We start from the raw sequence: 13915 nt of genomic DNA on the forward strand, positions 1-13915 counted from the left end.
AAGCATGTGCAATCATATTTATGAAGGAAAATAATAATAATAATAATACATTTAAAATCCTGTATGCATTGACTTCCATAGTTTTTGTTTTTCCTACTATGTACTGCAAGTCAATGGTTTCTAGCCAGTTACACAATTCTAACATTTTTCAAAATATCTTAACTCATAAATAGTGAGTAAATTTACATTTTGGAGTTTATTATTTGTAACTCTTATGAAGTTAATTAAAAACAAAAATAATTTCCGTGGATAGTTAATTAACACTTTAAAATAAGGTTTTACTATTTAATGTTTGATAATGGATTTACTAACATGAACAACCATGACCAATATTTATTGCAGTATCTTTTCATGCTAGTTAACATTAGTTAATGAACATACAGTTGCTCATTGTTAGTTCATGCATTAACTAATGAAACCTTATTGTAAATTGTGACCAGTAATTTACATAGAGTAAGTAGTTCTATTGTAACTCATGACATGCAACACTTGTCCTGAGTTAGGACATAGATGGAAAGTATGTGGTCTTTAATGACAGTTTGACAGTAATCGCTGAATAAGTGTTTCAACCACTGCAATAATATATATTAGTATGAAATAGTGTACATTGTTTTATTGTAATAGTTCATATTAATGTCCATCTCATTATAAACGCAATAGGTAAATTAGTTGCTTTTATCAATTTAGTATGTGATTCAAGAACTAACTCTGTAACTGAGGTAAACTTTAACTAATTCCTTTTATTATTGCAAAGTGCCCAAAACTGGTAAGAAATAGGAAGCTGCTGTGTTTATATGTGGCCAGAGTTTAGGCATTTTACAAATATATTATAGACTAAATTGTACAGGGGATGATGTGAAACTTTGACATTCTAAACAGTTGCGGTGTTATTCAAAAGCCATTAAATCCACATTTAAATGGTAATTTCACCTGACAGTTGTTCATTTTTCCTTGTCAAATGATCAGACAAAGCCTAAGGATTCTGACAGTGTGGGATTGTAGTTTGATGAGCTCATCATTGACTTGTTGCTCTGGATAAAAATCAGACTTGTCAGCCATGTATAGAGGTATTTCAACAAAATTCACCTCCATTATATCATGAGAGAACTGTGACTCATAAAATGATTGTTTTTATTTTATTTTATTTTTTTCACAGTCACAGGCAGAGTATCGAGTTTTTGGGTGTTTTTGTTAATAAAATATATTAAAATTATAGAAATGTCTATGCATTTCAATTCAAGTCTACTTTAGTTCTACTTACCTATCTATCTATCTATCTATCTATCTATCTATCTATCTATCTATCTATCTATCTATCTATCTATCTATCTATCTATCTATCTATCTATCTATCTATCTATCTATCTATCTATCTATCTATCTATCTATCTATCTATCTATCTATCTATCTATCTAGACATATGCTGAGATAGTTGGTGGTTCATTACACTGTGGGACCCCTTGATGAATAAGGGTTGAAGGAAAATGAATAAATAATATTAAAATAGTTCAGTATTTTATTTTCTAAGGGTTCACGCTCTTTTGGGGCCCCAAGAGATACTTTTTGGAGCCCATCAGAACATCCGCCCTCTTCACTTTCATCTGTTTTTCATCAACCCCCCCCCCCCCCCCCCCTCTTTATTTTAACTCCACGACTGAGAACTGGATTACGAATTGGATTTGTGTATTAACTAATTGTGTTTTGAATTCGTGATTGAAATTTTGTAAATGTGAATTGTGTATGAATTTTATTTAGTAAATATATTACTATATTTTTGACACTGATCTGGCTCCATAATCAGAAACATGCAATGAAAATTACCTGAAGCAACTTATTTTATATTTCGCAAAAATGTACATTTTCCATTGACACTGGGCTGTAAAATAAGCAGTTTCTACATTAGCATCTTCCACATTCTTTATTATTGCATACACAAAAAAAGTGTAATATAAACAGCTGCACACTTCTAGCAAATATTGCACATCTTTAACTTAAGACAGTGTTCGAATTAGGACAAAATTATGCACCCCCACGCTCCGCACACAGGATCATTAAACATCTTCAGCCCAGGGTCAAATGACATTCCGAGCCAATCCAAATGTGTGCACCGTCTTATCTCTCCCACTCAGTGTATGCCTTAAGAAATCACTCCTTCCTTCTTCATTCGTTTCTAGGACATTCATCTTACAGCTATCTTTAGGAAAAACAAAACTGAGTAATGTTCTACATTCCTTCCTTTACTCGAAAGCCAGTGTTCTCAGGTGAACAGTTGCAACAAATACAGATGATTTTCGTCTATACTATTATTATCTGGGGTGGCGCGGTGGTGCAGTGGGTAACGCTGTCACCTCACAGCAAGCAGGTTGCCGGTGTGAACCTTAGCTGGGTCAATTGGAATTTCTGTGTGAAGAGTGCTTGTTTTCCATGGGTTTGCATGGGTTTCCTCCAAGTGCTCCGGTTTTCCCCACAAGTCCAATGACATGCGCTATAGGTGAATTGGGAGAGCTAAATTGGCTGTATTGTATCTGTGTGAATAAGAGTGTATGGGTGTTTCCCAGTGATGGGTTTGTGGATAAGTTGGTGGTTCATTCCGCTGTGGTGACCCTTGATGGATAAAGGGACTGAAAATAAAATAAATGAATGTTATTGTCTGTTAGATCACATCTTGACACACACGTATCCAAACTTTGTTGATGGATTTGAGCAGAGGCTGGTTTGTTGTTGACAACTTGGTTTGAGTTGTTCGTGTGCAGTCGTTGTTAAGGAATAATAAACCACGTTGAGAAATGTTTATGCTTTAGAGCTAATGTTTGACAACCTTTAAGAAAGCTTTGAGATAATGTTGATGGTTGTATAAAATAATGCGAGGGGAAATCGATCTGATTTATTATTATTATTTTTGAAATAATGAATCATGTTTATTTAAACACAACATTCAAATTCGGAATATATGGTATTTATTGACATGGATTTTTTCATGAACAAGTGATTACTGGCATTCAGCATTACACAATAATCAAAAGGCATTTTGATTTCACAATGCCTATGGTTTTATGTTATTCATGTTAAATCTAATGACATCTCTATTAAAATGAACATTTCCTGTTTGCTGCGTTGTGTTGACAGTGTAGACGATGTATCAATTAATAAACATTTATACTGTACACTGTAAAAAATGTTGAGTTCCAGACAATCCCTTCATGTCATCTCATTGCAAATCAATTAAGTTAACTTATTGTGTTTTACAATTTTAAGTTGATTAAACACAAAACAACTAAGGCCCTGTTTACACTAATACATTTTAGTTTTAAAACGCATACATTTTGCTGCAGTTACGCCATCCGTCCACACTATGCTGGGGTTTTCGAGCAGTTTTCGAGTGTTTTGAAAATGCTGGAGAGGCCGTTTTCATTCTAAAATGCTGCTGCTCTGTCTCAGTGTGGATGGGCTTAAACGGATACATCTGAAAACAGAGGCAGGCCTGCAGACATGGGGCTTTTTCCTCAATATTAAGTAGCCTACACACAGTTTAGTCTCGCATCCTTTCCCTGTAAGTTCAGACTCCAGAGGACACGTTGGGTAAATCTTCAAAGGAACAGTGTACTTTATAATTCACATTATCCTGGCTACCTTAACAATAAAATGAAAGCATGCTTTAAGGAACTGCTATTTTCATTTTGATATTAGCAACTTAACAGACAGCAAAAATGTTGGGGCATTGTGTAGCTACATATTTATATGATGGCCATCTTCACTATAGCATATTTACAACAAAACGGAGCCTATAACATTCCTGCCTCCTTTTATTTTTATTGAAAAAACAAAACACACCCTCTCTTTTGCTGTATGTCAATTTTAATAATCAGTAATGGCCATTATAAAAGTATAACGTAAAATTTATACATTATAGGAAATGAAGGCAAGCAATCAGTCAATACACAGAATGTACTTGGTTACATTAAAAATTAACTTATCTTTGCGCTCAGCCAAAACACAACACCTGAGAACAGTAATAGATTCAAAAGACCAAAGTCGGGGAATATGTCATTAGATATAGACAACAAGATGAAATAAATATCACATTTAACAAATATAGTGAGATTAGATCCAGTGGTAGGTCCTTGATGAACAGTCTGACAAGCACACTCTCATCTGGGTAGATATGCTGCAGAATGAGTGTGTGTGGTCACGTGATGCGTTTTCAGTGGTGTGGTGCAGACAGAGAGCTGTTCAGAAACGCTGGGTGAATAATGTAGACGCAGATCGTTTTCATTCTAAAACGCAATTTTAAAACTAAAACATACAAGTAAAAACAGGGAAAAGTTGTCCACAAAAATACTCAAGAATTGTGTTGTTTCAGCTCATTTTATTTGGGTAATTTGAGCAAGCAGCATAAACATTTTTTGAGTGTATTTTTGACAGTCCTACATAAAATATTAACACTTCCCTGAGAACCATTTGGTTGCATGATGAGAAATAACCTAAGTATCATTTTCAATAAAATCTAAAAATGGTGTAAACATAATATTTAAAAAATCATAATGCATTTATAAACCTTTTTAGAATATATTATTTCAAATTTATTTATATTTTCTTAACCAAACCAGCCAAAAATCCTCATGATCGCAGCCTTCAAAATAAGATAATAAATGAAAAACCTTTCATCAACAGAAATGCCAACAATGCACAGAGGATTTAACAGAATATGAAATCGAGTTATGGCATATAATCAAACTAATGAGTGTTGAAACCTTCCTTAATACTGCTGATTTGAGACCCCTGAGATCGTGGTTAGTGTCATAACTGGTCTCAAAGCACTGTGCTCCTTGTGCGCTGAGTTGAAAACATGAGCAAAATTTAATAAACATGAGCACCCGCGTTAATATTCATGAGGGCTGCGTATGCTCTCCTCTCACCCTGGCTTCATCACAGAGCTGATTTCCATCATAAAGAGACTACGCAATTCACTCCTACATCATGACAGCAAGACAAAAATCCACAAAAACAAGCAAATCCATAAAAACTAGTTCATTTCCTTTTTTTTCCCTGCTCTATTGCTGTCAATTTTGTTTTTTGTTCTCTCTCTCTCTTTTTTTTGTATTTCTCTTTGCCCATTTCATCTTTCTTGAGCCCTGGGGAAAAAAAAAAAATCCCTATTGAATTATAATGTATTTAAACCATTCTGTGCTTGGTTTTTAGAAAAATTATAATTAATCAATTTCTCTTTGTCTTAAATCTTGGGAATGTAAAATGGAATTTGCAATCAGGTAGATGCCAAAAAATAAAAAATTATGTATATATATATATATATATATATATATATATATATATATATATATATATATATAGAGAGAGAGAGAGAGAGAGAGAGAGAGAGAGAGAGAGAGAGAATCAGTTGTTTTTAGTTATTTCTGCATATTTAGATTAATAAATAGATATTTTACATGTCATTTCATGCTGGAAACAGATAGAAATATGAAAGAAGAAGATGCTCAATCTAAGTTTTCTTTTTTTCCCTTTGGGTATCAGTAATCCAATACAATTTCACGTCTGTAATTCCCAGATCAACTGAAAATGGAAGGGGGGAAATGAACTCTGTAGTTGGGATTGGATGATTTCTGTAGGGAAACTCTTTTCATTTAATCTTAGATTACCACAAGTATTACCATAAACAAGAGAATCAAACCAAAACCATATACAGCACAAAAGATTAAATAATTCCACATTAACATGACAGAATCTTCTAAGTTCAAAGGAAAAAAATAATATTAATCACTTCTGAAGAAAATCACTTTAGATCCAAATTATTGAAGAGAACAGTATTTTACAGTAGGTTTTTAGTAACTTAATTAACATTTACATGTTAAGGTAATGTGTAAATTTATAACACATCATATGAAAACAACTCCCAATTATTATTTTTTTCCCCACGTTTATTTTGATTCCTTTTACTGTGCATATACATTATAAAATGAGCTCAGATCAAAGGCAGGAATAAATTGCAAAATCTAGGCTATTATATTGCATTTTAATGTGTTGGAGATCCCTATTGTGCTTACTGAACAACTCAATTGTTGTTTCATTACATCTAATTTAATCTTGTATCTCATTTGTAATTAACGGTTAAAAAGTTTTGTTTTGTCAACAGAGGTAACATTGGTCATCATCTAATGCAGTGGTTCTCAAAATGTGGAGCACAGGTATACTGCAGGGTAACAACAAGAGATCAGCAGAAACAAAATAAAAGAAAGAAACAGTCTTGGCAACAAATGATGGTTTGATTTAATAAAATAGCATCAAACACCAATTCTTCTAAATCTTTCTTTAATATTTGAACTGCAATTTGGTAGGCAGGTGGGTTAAAAAAAACAAAAAAAAAACTCAAAAACAGCAACCTCTTGCGTCAGTCACTAGTATGACTCTTACTCTTAGTCATCATTCTAGCCCCTCTCTAAGTGGGATTTAAACTTCATTTCCAGCATGGGAATTGTTCATGTTGACAATCATGTGATCTCTAGCATCAATCTAGAATGTTCAACCTCTTGAAAAATCTCCTAATACCTGGTCTTCATTACACTTACCCCCTATGCGTCACTGCCACCAATATAACCCCTTTCAGTTCTACTGCATTGTGTGGGGTTCTAACAAGGATGATGTCTCTGGGATCAGTTACTGTTCTTCTTGAGATGAAGGTAATGAGTTCTTGAGTAATGAATACAGATTGCCCCTGGATCCAATAGTATTTGGATACAGCCTTTATGATGCAGGCTGAGATTGCATCACTCAGTAATGCAATGTCAGACACAATGCCCTCAAATGGAGCTATACGTAACTGTGATGGGTAGGGTTAGAGGTGGGGTTTGGTGAGCCCATAAAAAAGCATTGAATGAAGCTCAGATTGCACTGCACCAGGTCTGCATCCAGACCCCTCTCATTGGATCACAGCACCAATGTGACCAGGTATTCTACTAGCCTTGCTCTTAGCTGGATTAATGGGAGGTGGACACACTAACAAGGATGCAGTCAATAATCAAGCACTACTGCACCACCTAGTGATGTTTACTTGCACACTGGCTTTATCTAGCTTTTCCAAATCTCACTCTGATCAAGTACATGGGACTACCGCATCAGTATAACCCCTCAGGTTCTACTATCCCAGTTCTGAGTAGGATTCAAATTGTGTGAGGTGTGCAAGCTAACAAAGATACACTTTCTAGTGTGCCCCTTGTGGTATGGGTAATTAATTTGGCTTTTATCAAAGCCCCTACAGCTCATTCACATCCGGGTCACGGCACCAACATTACCATTGATTCATTCCATAAATGGATTCAAATGGCTTTGATCATTTATTCATTCATTTTCCTTTTGCCTAGTCCTTTATTTATCAGGGGTCGCCACAGCGGAATGAACCACAAACTATTCCTGCATATGTTCTTCCAGCTGCAACCCAGTACTGGGAAACAGCCATGCAATTCACCTATACCACATATCTATGGACTGTGGGGGAAACTGGAGCACCCAGAGGAAACCCACGCAAACACAGGGAGAACAATTCCACACAGAAATGCCAACCGACCGGGCTGGGATTCGAACCAGCGACCTTCTTGCTGTGAGGTGACAGTGTTAACAACTGAGCAATCATGTATAAAGTTTTAAGACTTTTAAATGACCAAAAGAGTCGTAGATCTACTGCTCTGATAGTCATAATTAAAACTGCTAACTGAAACAGAACAGGACTATAACCTTTTGTAAATGTTCCATTGCAACGTCACTGCCAGCTTTTAGTGTTAACATAAAGTGAAATAAAACAGCATGGCCTTTGTGCCTTGAAGTACTCACTGTACCATAAATGTGTTGGCCCTTGGGCAGTTTACATTTGGCCTGTCTGTTGCCAGTGATCATTGGATGCCAGGAACCTTCTAAGTGCCAGTGTGTATGTGACGTAAATTGCTCTTGGACATTTGTTTCTCCTCAGCTGGGGGCCACAAACAGTAGACTAAAGAGAGAAGGGTTCTTCATGTAAACAAAGATGGCACTTCTCCCCTCAGCTACAAGAGGACACCATGTGTATGAAACCAGCAGTCATCTAGGAAACAATAAATGTCGCTACTTTTGACAGATTGTATGTGGTTTATTAATGGAAAGCAATAGCTAGAGGAAGAAGATGAAAAAAAGCCTGTGAGGGGGTCTTTTTTTTCCCCAGACCCCACCTTGCAGTAAATTTCTCTCACGCTCACTCTCTCGTTTCCTCCACTATGTGATCTTGCTCTCCTTCAAGCCTTTTATTCCACTGTTCCCAGTAGTTTTCTCTGAACCATTATATTGGCTAACCTGTCTCCATTTATTAGGGGATGTATTGTGCTTTTCATGTCCATCATGTTTAAACTAGTGGTACTTCAGGCTCATTAATTCAATTGATCTGCATTGTTTATAAATGATTTTAAAAAATGCTTACCATAGGAAGAAGGATGAGTGCTAAAAACAGGTGCTGACATTTTCTCACTGTGGAAGCCATTTTGTCTGGAGCACTGAAGCGATTATATCCACCGATGAGCAGCAGCAGAGAGGAACAACAAACTGCAGGATGGTAAACAGGTACACTGGAAAACTGCTGCAGTTCTTCGGATTCTTATCGGATCTGAAAATAATGAAAATATAGTTTAAGATGAGAATTGAGATTTTAGCTGCTGTGCAATCTAGTTGAGTTAATGGGGCATTCAATTGTGTCAATGCCAAACCACAAAAGTCATATATTTGCAACCCAGTGAGACCAATAGATAACTGTTTACTTTTGCGGTTTTCTCATTAGTGAAATTGAGCTCAGAGCCTCAAACAAACTTTAACTAATCTGCTGAAAAACACAGAATACACAAGTGAAGTAATGCTGTCAAGTTAAAAAAATAAGAAGAGCTTTAAATGGATGTTTAATGACCTACAATTATAAATTGATTGCTAGTATTCATTCATTAATTTTCCCTCGGCTTTCTCCTTTTATTCATCAGGGGTTGCCACAGCAGAATGAACCGCCAACTTATCCAGCATATGTTTTACACAGCAGATGCCCTTCCAGCTGCAACCCAGTACTGAGAAACATCCATACACACTCAACACACACATACACTATGGCCAAGTGACAAGTCTTTTATAAAACAGCAGATACCTTCCTTAGACAGTATATAGATATTCATACAACAGTTTTGTCTGGAACTGATTGACTGATAGCCGTGCAATATTATGCTATAGCAGCACTCGTACAGCCTCCTCGCCCTTCTATTTTACTCCCCAACATCGAGAGACAGCAGATCAATAAACTCACTACAGTTTGACAGCGGCTGTTGAACAGCATAATGTACTTGTGAGGCTTTTTAGTCGAGGATGTAGTTGTTTATACAGTTTATTTATAAGGATAGTGTCTTTTTTAAATATTTATAATTTCTGAGATACAGCATGTGAGTGGTCATTAGCCTGTTTTTGAGCAGAGCAAAGATGGTTGACGTTGTCCATCCACAGGATGGCGACAGAGACTGCATAATAATCCCTTAGAGGAGAAAAGACTGGTGTATTTTCAAACTACAGCTAATTAAAACACTATAAAATTGGTGAGTGACCTTATGAGTTGATCTCTCTCTTTTTTTATGTTGCAGTGCTGTATTTATACCACAGTAAGTGTAGTGTATTGAGTGTGACATAGGACTCACATATTAGGAATGTATGTATTTTGTTTTGGCCACTCTTTGTAAAAACAGTTACTTTTTGGTTGGCCATCTGTTTGTTTCTATTGAGTCCAATAGTATCTGGATGCAGCCTTTATGATGCAAGCTGAGATTGCATCACTCAGCGATGCAATGTCAGACACAATGCATTCAATGGAGTGAGTGACGTCACTGTGACGGGTAGGGATAGGGGTGGGGTTAGGTGAGTGTATTAAAAAGCATTGGATGCAGCTCAGATTGCACTGCACCAAGTCTGCATCCAGACACCTCTCATTGAGTCTCCTGTTTTCATTACTAGTTATTAGTGTGCAGACTAGTCCAGTAAAAAGAAAAAAAGAAGAAATTCCTGCATATGTTTAGCGTTTTTCCTTATCGCATACACAATAGTAATTCTGGTACTGTTGGCGCTGCTTTGACTTTTTCAGGATTAATTATTGTCAGTAGACTGATGGCATTTCATGCCGTTCAGCCTTATAATCTTAAAATATGAGCAAAGTCATCCATTTTATCATCACTTTTAGACATTACGCTAGAGAATCATTCAAATTCTAGTTCTAAAGTGATGTTGGTGAAGTAGCAACAGCTTCTGCTGTTTTGACGTCAGCAGCAGATGTAAATGAATGATAAAAAAAAAGTAGTTCCTCATACAAAATGATTTTAACACCCTCTGTTTTTGAATTTCGTATTTATACACACAATTATTCCATCAAACTGTTGTATAAACGCAATATCACACTCATAGCAGTGCGATATGGCTGTACATTGTCACTGAAACAAAACAACGCACGGCTCCCACCAGTGCCGATAAACAGCCATATCGTACTGCTATGAGTATGATACTCCTCATGTATTACCTTGCCTTTTATGCATTGTAAAATACACAGATACTATTCTAACATTTTTTTTTATCAAAAAGATGTTAAATAAATAAACAAAATAACAATCAATGACAGATATACAGTGTAATTGTTTTTGTTAAAAAAATAATAAAAAAAATAAAAGGACACAAAACCCCCTTTGTACAGGTGGGTCAAACCATTCGAGCCAAATTTTTTAAGCATCAAACATAGTATAATACAGCTTACATGTTTGTACATAAATATGCTTTTATAAAGTATTATAAGTGTTAGTAAGTGTTTATTTTACATAAATGTCATTTAATTGCCAATAATGGCTGTACATTTGTTTATAACTACTTTATAACATGCATTACCACAAATTATACATATACAGCTACGTTTGTACATTTAATTTGAAACAGACAAAAACTAAAATATTATTAATAATAAACAGTTTGATACTTTGACATTCTGGAGGCAAATTCAATGATTTCACATCTATGATGCTAGTGATGGACCTTTCTTAAAATAAGCTTATTCAATTAATCATATAATGCAAATTAAAAAATAAAATCTCTATAAACAACATTTCCTCATGACATTAGATTAGGTTTCAGCACATAATATTACACGGCGCAATATGACCAACAACACTGACCACACACAGTGTACACGTGTTTAGCAGAGAAGATATGGCCTATTACTGTTGTTAAGCTGTTTATCCAAAAGGCCTGTATCATAAAGCATAGCCTTATGACGCAACTGACGAGGTATTGCTCAGGGATAATTGCTGATTCAATTCTGTTCAGCACAAGCACCAATCTCATGAAGGCAGGGGGAGAAAGGAGCTGTAGGGGGGACTTTGGTTCACTCAGATGGGAGAATGAAAGAGATAAAGAGCACATAAGTGTGATGGATGGATGGAAACGTAGCAGAACGGAGGGCTGGAGGGAGGAACGAGTGGAACAGCTGCTCTGGAAAGCGCTCTTGCTGTAATTAGTGGGTATAATGAAGCTGACTGGCTGAGAAGTCCCTGAGCGATGCCTCCAGATCACACCGAGACATGCTAGACAAGGATGTTCATGAAAACAAACACGCACTCTTGCTCAAAACAGTGACATTTAGGCACCTTTTACTATGCGGGATTACTACGTTTCAGACTATTGGTTGCACTTCCGGTTTGGTGAACTTGTATTCGAATAAATCACTTCACATAATAACGTAGCATAAGAATAATCCATGATGAAAACTGAGTTAGATATCTGTTTAGCTTTCTGCTTTATTTTATATTCATTGTGAAAGTGATGCTACTCTTGGGATTTTAATGTGACATTAGTGTTACAAACAAATCTGTGGTCAAAGTGCTTTTGAAATGACCTCCAGGTTTTTTTCCGCTCCCACTGCATATTCATTTGTTCACCCGCTGTCCAACCCACCCCATTTTCTACCCGACCTGACCCGACCATTCCCAATAAATTTAGGTCTGGTTTCCAAAATCTCACGTTTAAATTGGGTAACAGATAAAAGTGTAGGTTGTTCAAGGATTGAAGGTGAAATGTTAGTTTTTTTGCCCCTCTGTGATAAGACACAAATGCCGCTTTAAACAGGGACGTGCGGTGAGGTTTGTGGCTGGTGAGGCACTGACTCGTTCAAAGTCAGATTTTCAGACATATCCACCTGATATATTTGCCAACAACTGATTGTGTTTCATATATCATATAATCATAATTTCTATACACATAGCAGGTACATGTTGGGCTAAGGAAAAATATAAAATGTATAGTGATTAGATATGTCTCCCAAAAAACAGTCAAAAAAACAGTCCAGACAGCCTATAACAAGCAAAATACATCTCCATGGCGGATGCGCGTACTCTCTCTTGCGCTTTTTCTTTCTATCTCTCAGAATCGCTAGGTTGTTAGACTGATCGCTTCCGTTCAAATTACACTAGAGTTACCGACCACTACCTCGTTTTATTTAAAAAATTATTCTCGCGCTGCAAGAAATCTGGTCGGGCCCCGCGACTGCAGACCTGTACCCCATATTGTTTCCTCGTTGTGTTTTCTACAATACAGCAATATTAATGTCAATAAGTTTTCTTGGTTATTCATAGTCTGCTTAAAGCATGCCTGCCAACATTGGGATGTGAAAACAAGGGATAACCCCATACCCCCACTCACCCCTTATTATTATTTACTAAGGATAGAATAAATGCAAAGAGTTTAGCTTATTAAAATGAATAGCTATTATAAAGAAATTGAATCAAATGATCAAATTTCATTAACCTTTTCATCACTGTATAACTTAATCATTCTGATTAAAGAGCAGCAAATGAATATCTCAATTAGATTTTTGTTTGATTACAATAAATAACAGAGGTGTAACTTCAAAAATGCACAGATCTATAATGAAAGCATTGCATTGCTTTTCTAAGTTTTTATGCTCATGGAAGACAAAATTTGTTGCGTTGAAAAGAAAACCCACCAAGACTGACATGTTTAGATTATTATTATTATTATTATTATTATTATTATTATTATTATGTTCAAACACGCACCCAAAAACCTAGAGTGTATGTTTCAAATCGTGTACAGAATCCGCTTGGGAAACAGCATCCATTTATCACTTGGGAGCGTATTTGACAGTCACGCACCGCTACATGAACTGACTGTTTTGAGAATTGCATAGGAAGGGCAAAGACACCTGTTATGAAATGAAAGCAAATTTTGGCATATTTATATTTATTTAAAAATGTCATACGTTTAACGTTTCACATTTAAGAGCAAGGGTGTCTCCTGGTGGTTTGGCAGTATCATTTATTAAAGCCTTAGAATGAGTCTGTGTTAACCAATCAGAAAGGAGAAAACAGCGCATCCTGATGTCATGAGGTATAAGAATACAGTAACATGGTCACAAGACTACACTGTTACAAGAGTTTTAGAAAATCTCCACTCTGGCCAGAGTTTTCCGAAGTTTTCAGTTTCAGTTAACTGTGTTTTAGTGTGGACGAATGGACAAAACACATAGCAACTGTGGTTTTAAAAATAACCATGTTTGTGTGGAAAGGTATTAGATGGAATAATTATTAAATAACCCCTATTATGGGTTTTTAAGAATGACCTTCCTTGTAGTGTGTAACACAGCTCTAAGTGAAGTGAAATATCCAGCTAAGGCTTAAATCTGAAAGTGGACAGTGTTTAAAACTATTGATTCATTTATAACTGAGTCGACTCCTAGTACTTCAAATGAATCGCCTTGATAACGAGTCTTTAGCCATTTTGGCGTGACGTCGATACGAAACTTAAGCCCCGCCAAGTTGTTGCGTGTGCAAACCCAAGAAAATTTAAACCTGTGGCCCCGCC

General features: G+C 36.0%; 2 protein-coding genes across 14 annotated transcripts in view; one reads left to right on the forward strand and one right to left on the reverse strand.

The window, feature by feature from the left end:
* adcyap1r1b (adenylate cyclase activating polypeptide 1b (pituitary) receptor type I) overlaps positions 1 to 13915 on the reverse strand; it is a 56968-nt gene that overhangs the window by 24388 nt on the left and 18665 nt on the right. The window contains exon 2 of the mRNA XM_021471794.3: positions 8457 to 8639. Within this exon, the coding sequence (XP_021327469.1) occupies positions 8457 to 8516 (60 nt within the window). The 5' untranslated portion in view covers positions 8517 to 8639. The remainder of the gene's footprint in view (positions 1 to 8456; positions 8640 to 13915) is intronic.
* Positions 1 to 13915, forward strand: part of pomgnt1 (protein O-linked mannose N-acetylglucosaminyltransferase 1 (beta 1,2-)) — a 125358-nt gene that overhangs the window by 20558 nt on the left and 90885 nt on the right. The window lies entirely within an intron of this gene.

Source organism: Danio rerio, chromosome 6 (assembly GCF_049306965.1).
Source record: "Danio rerio strain Tuebingen ecotype United States chromosome 6, GRCz12tu, whole genome shotgun sequence".
Lineage (NCBI taxonomy): Eukaryota > Metazoa > Chordata > Actinopteri > Cypriniformes > Danionidae > Danio > Danio rerio.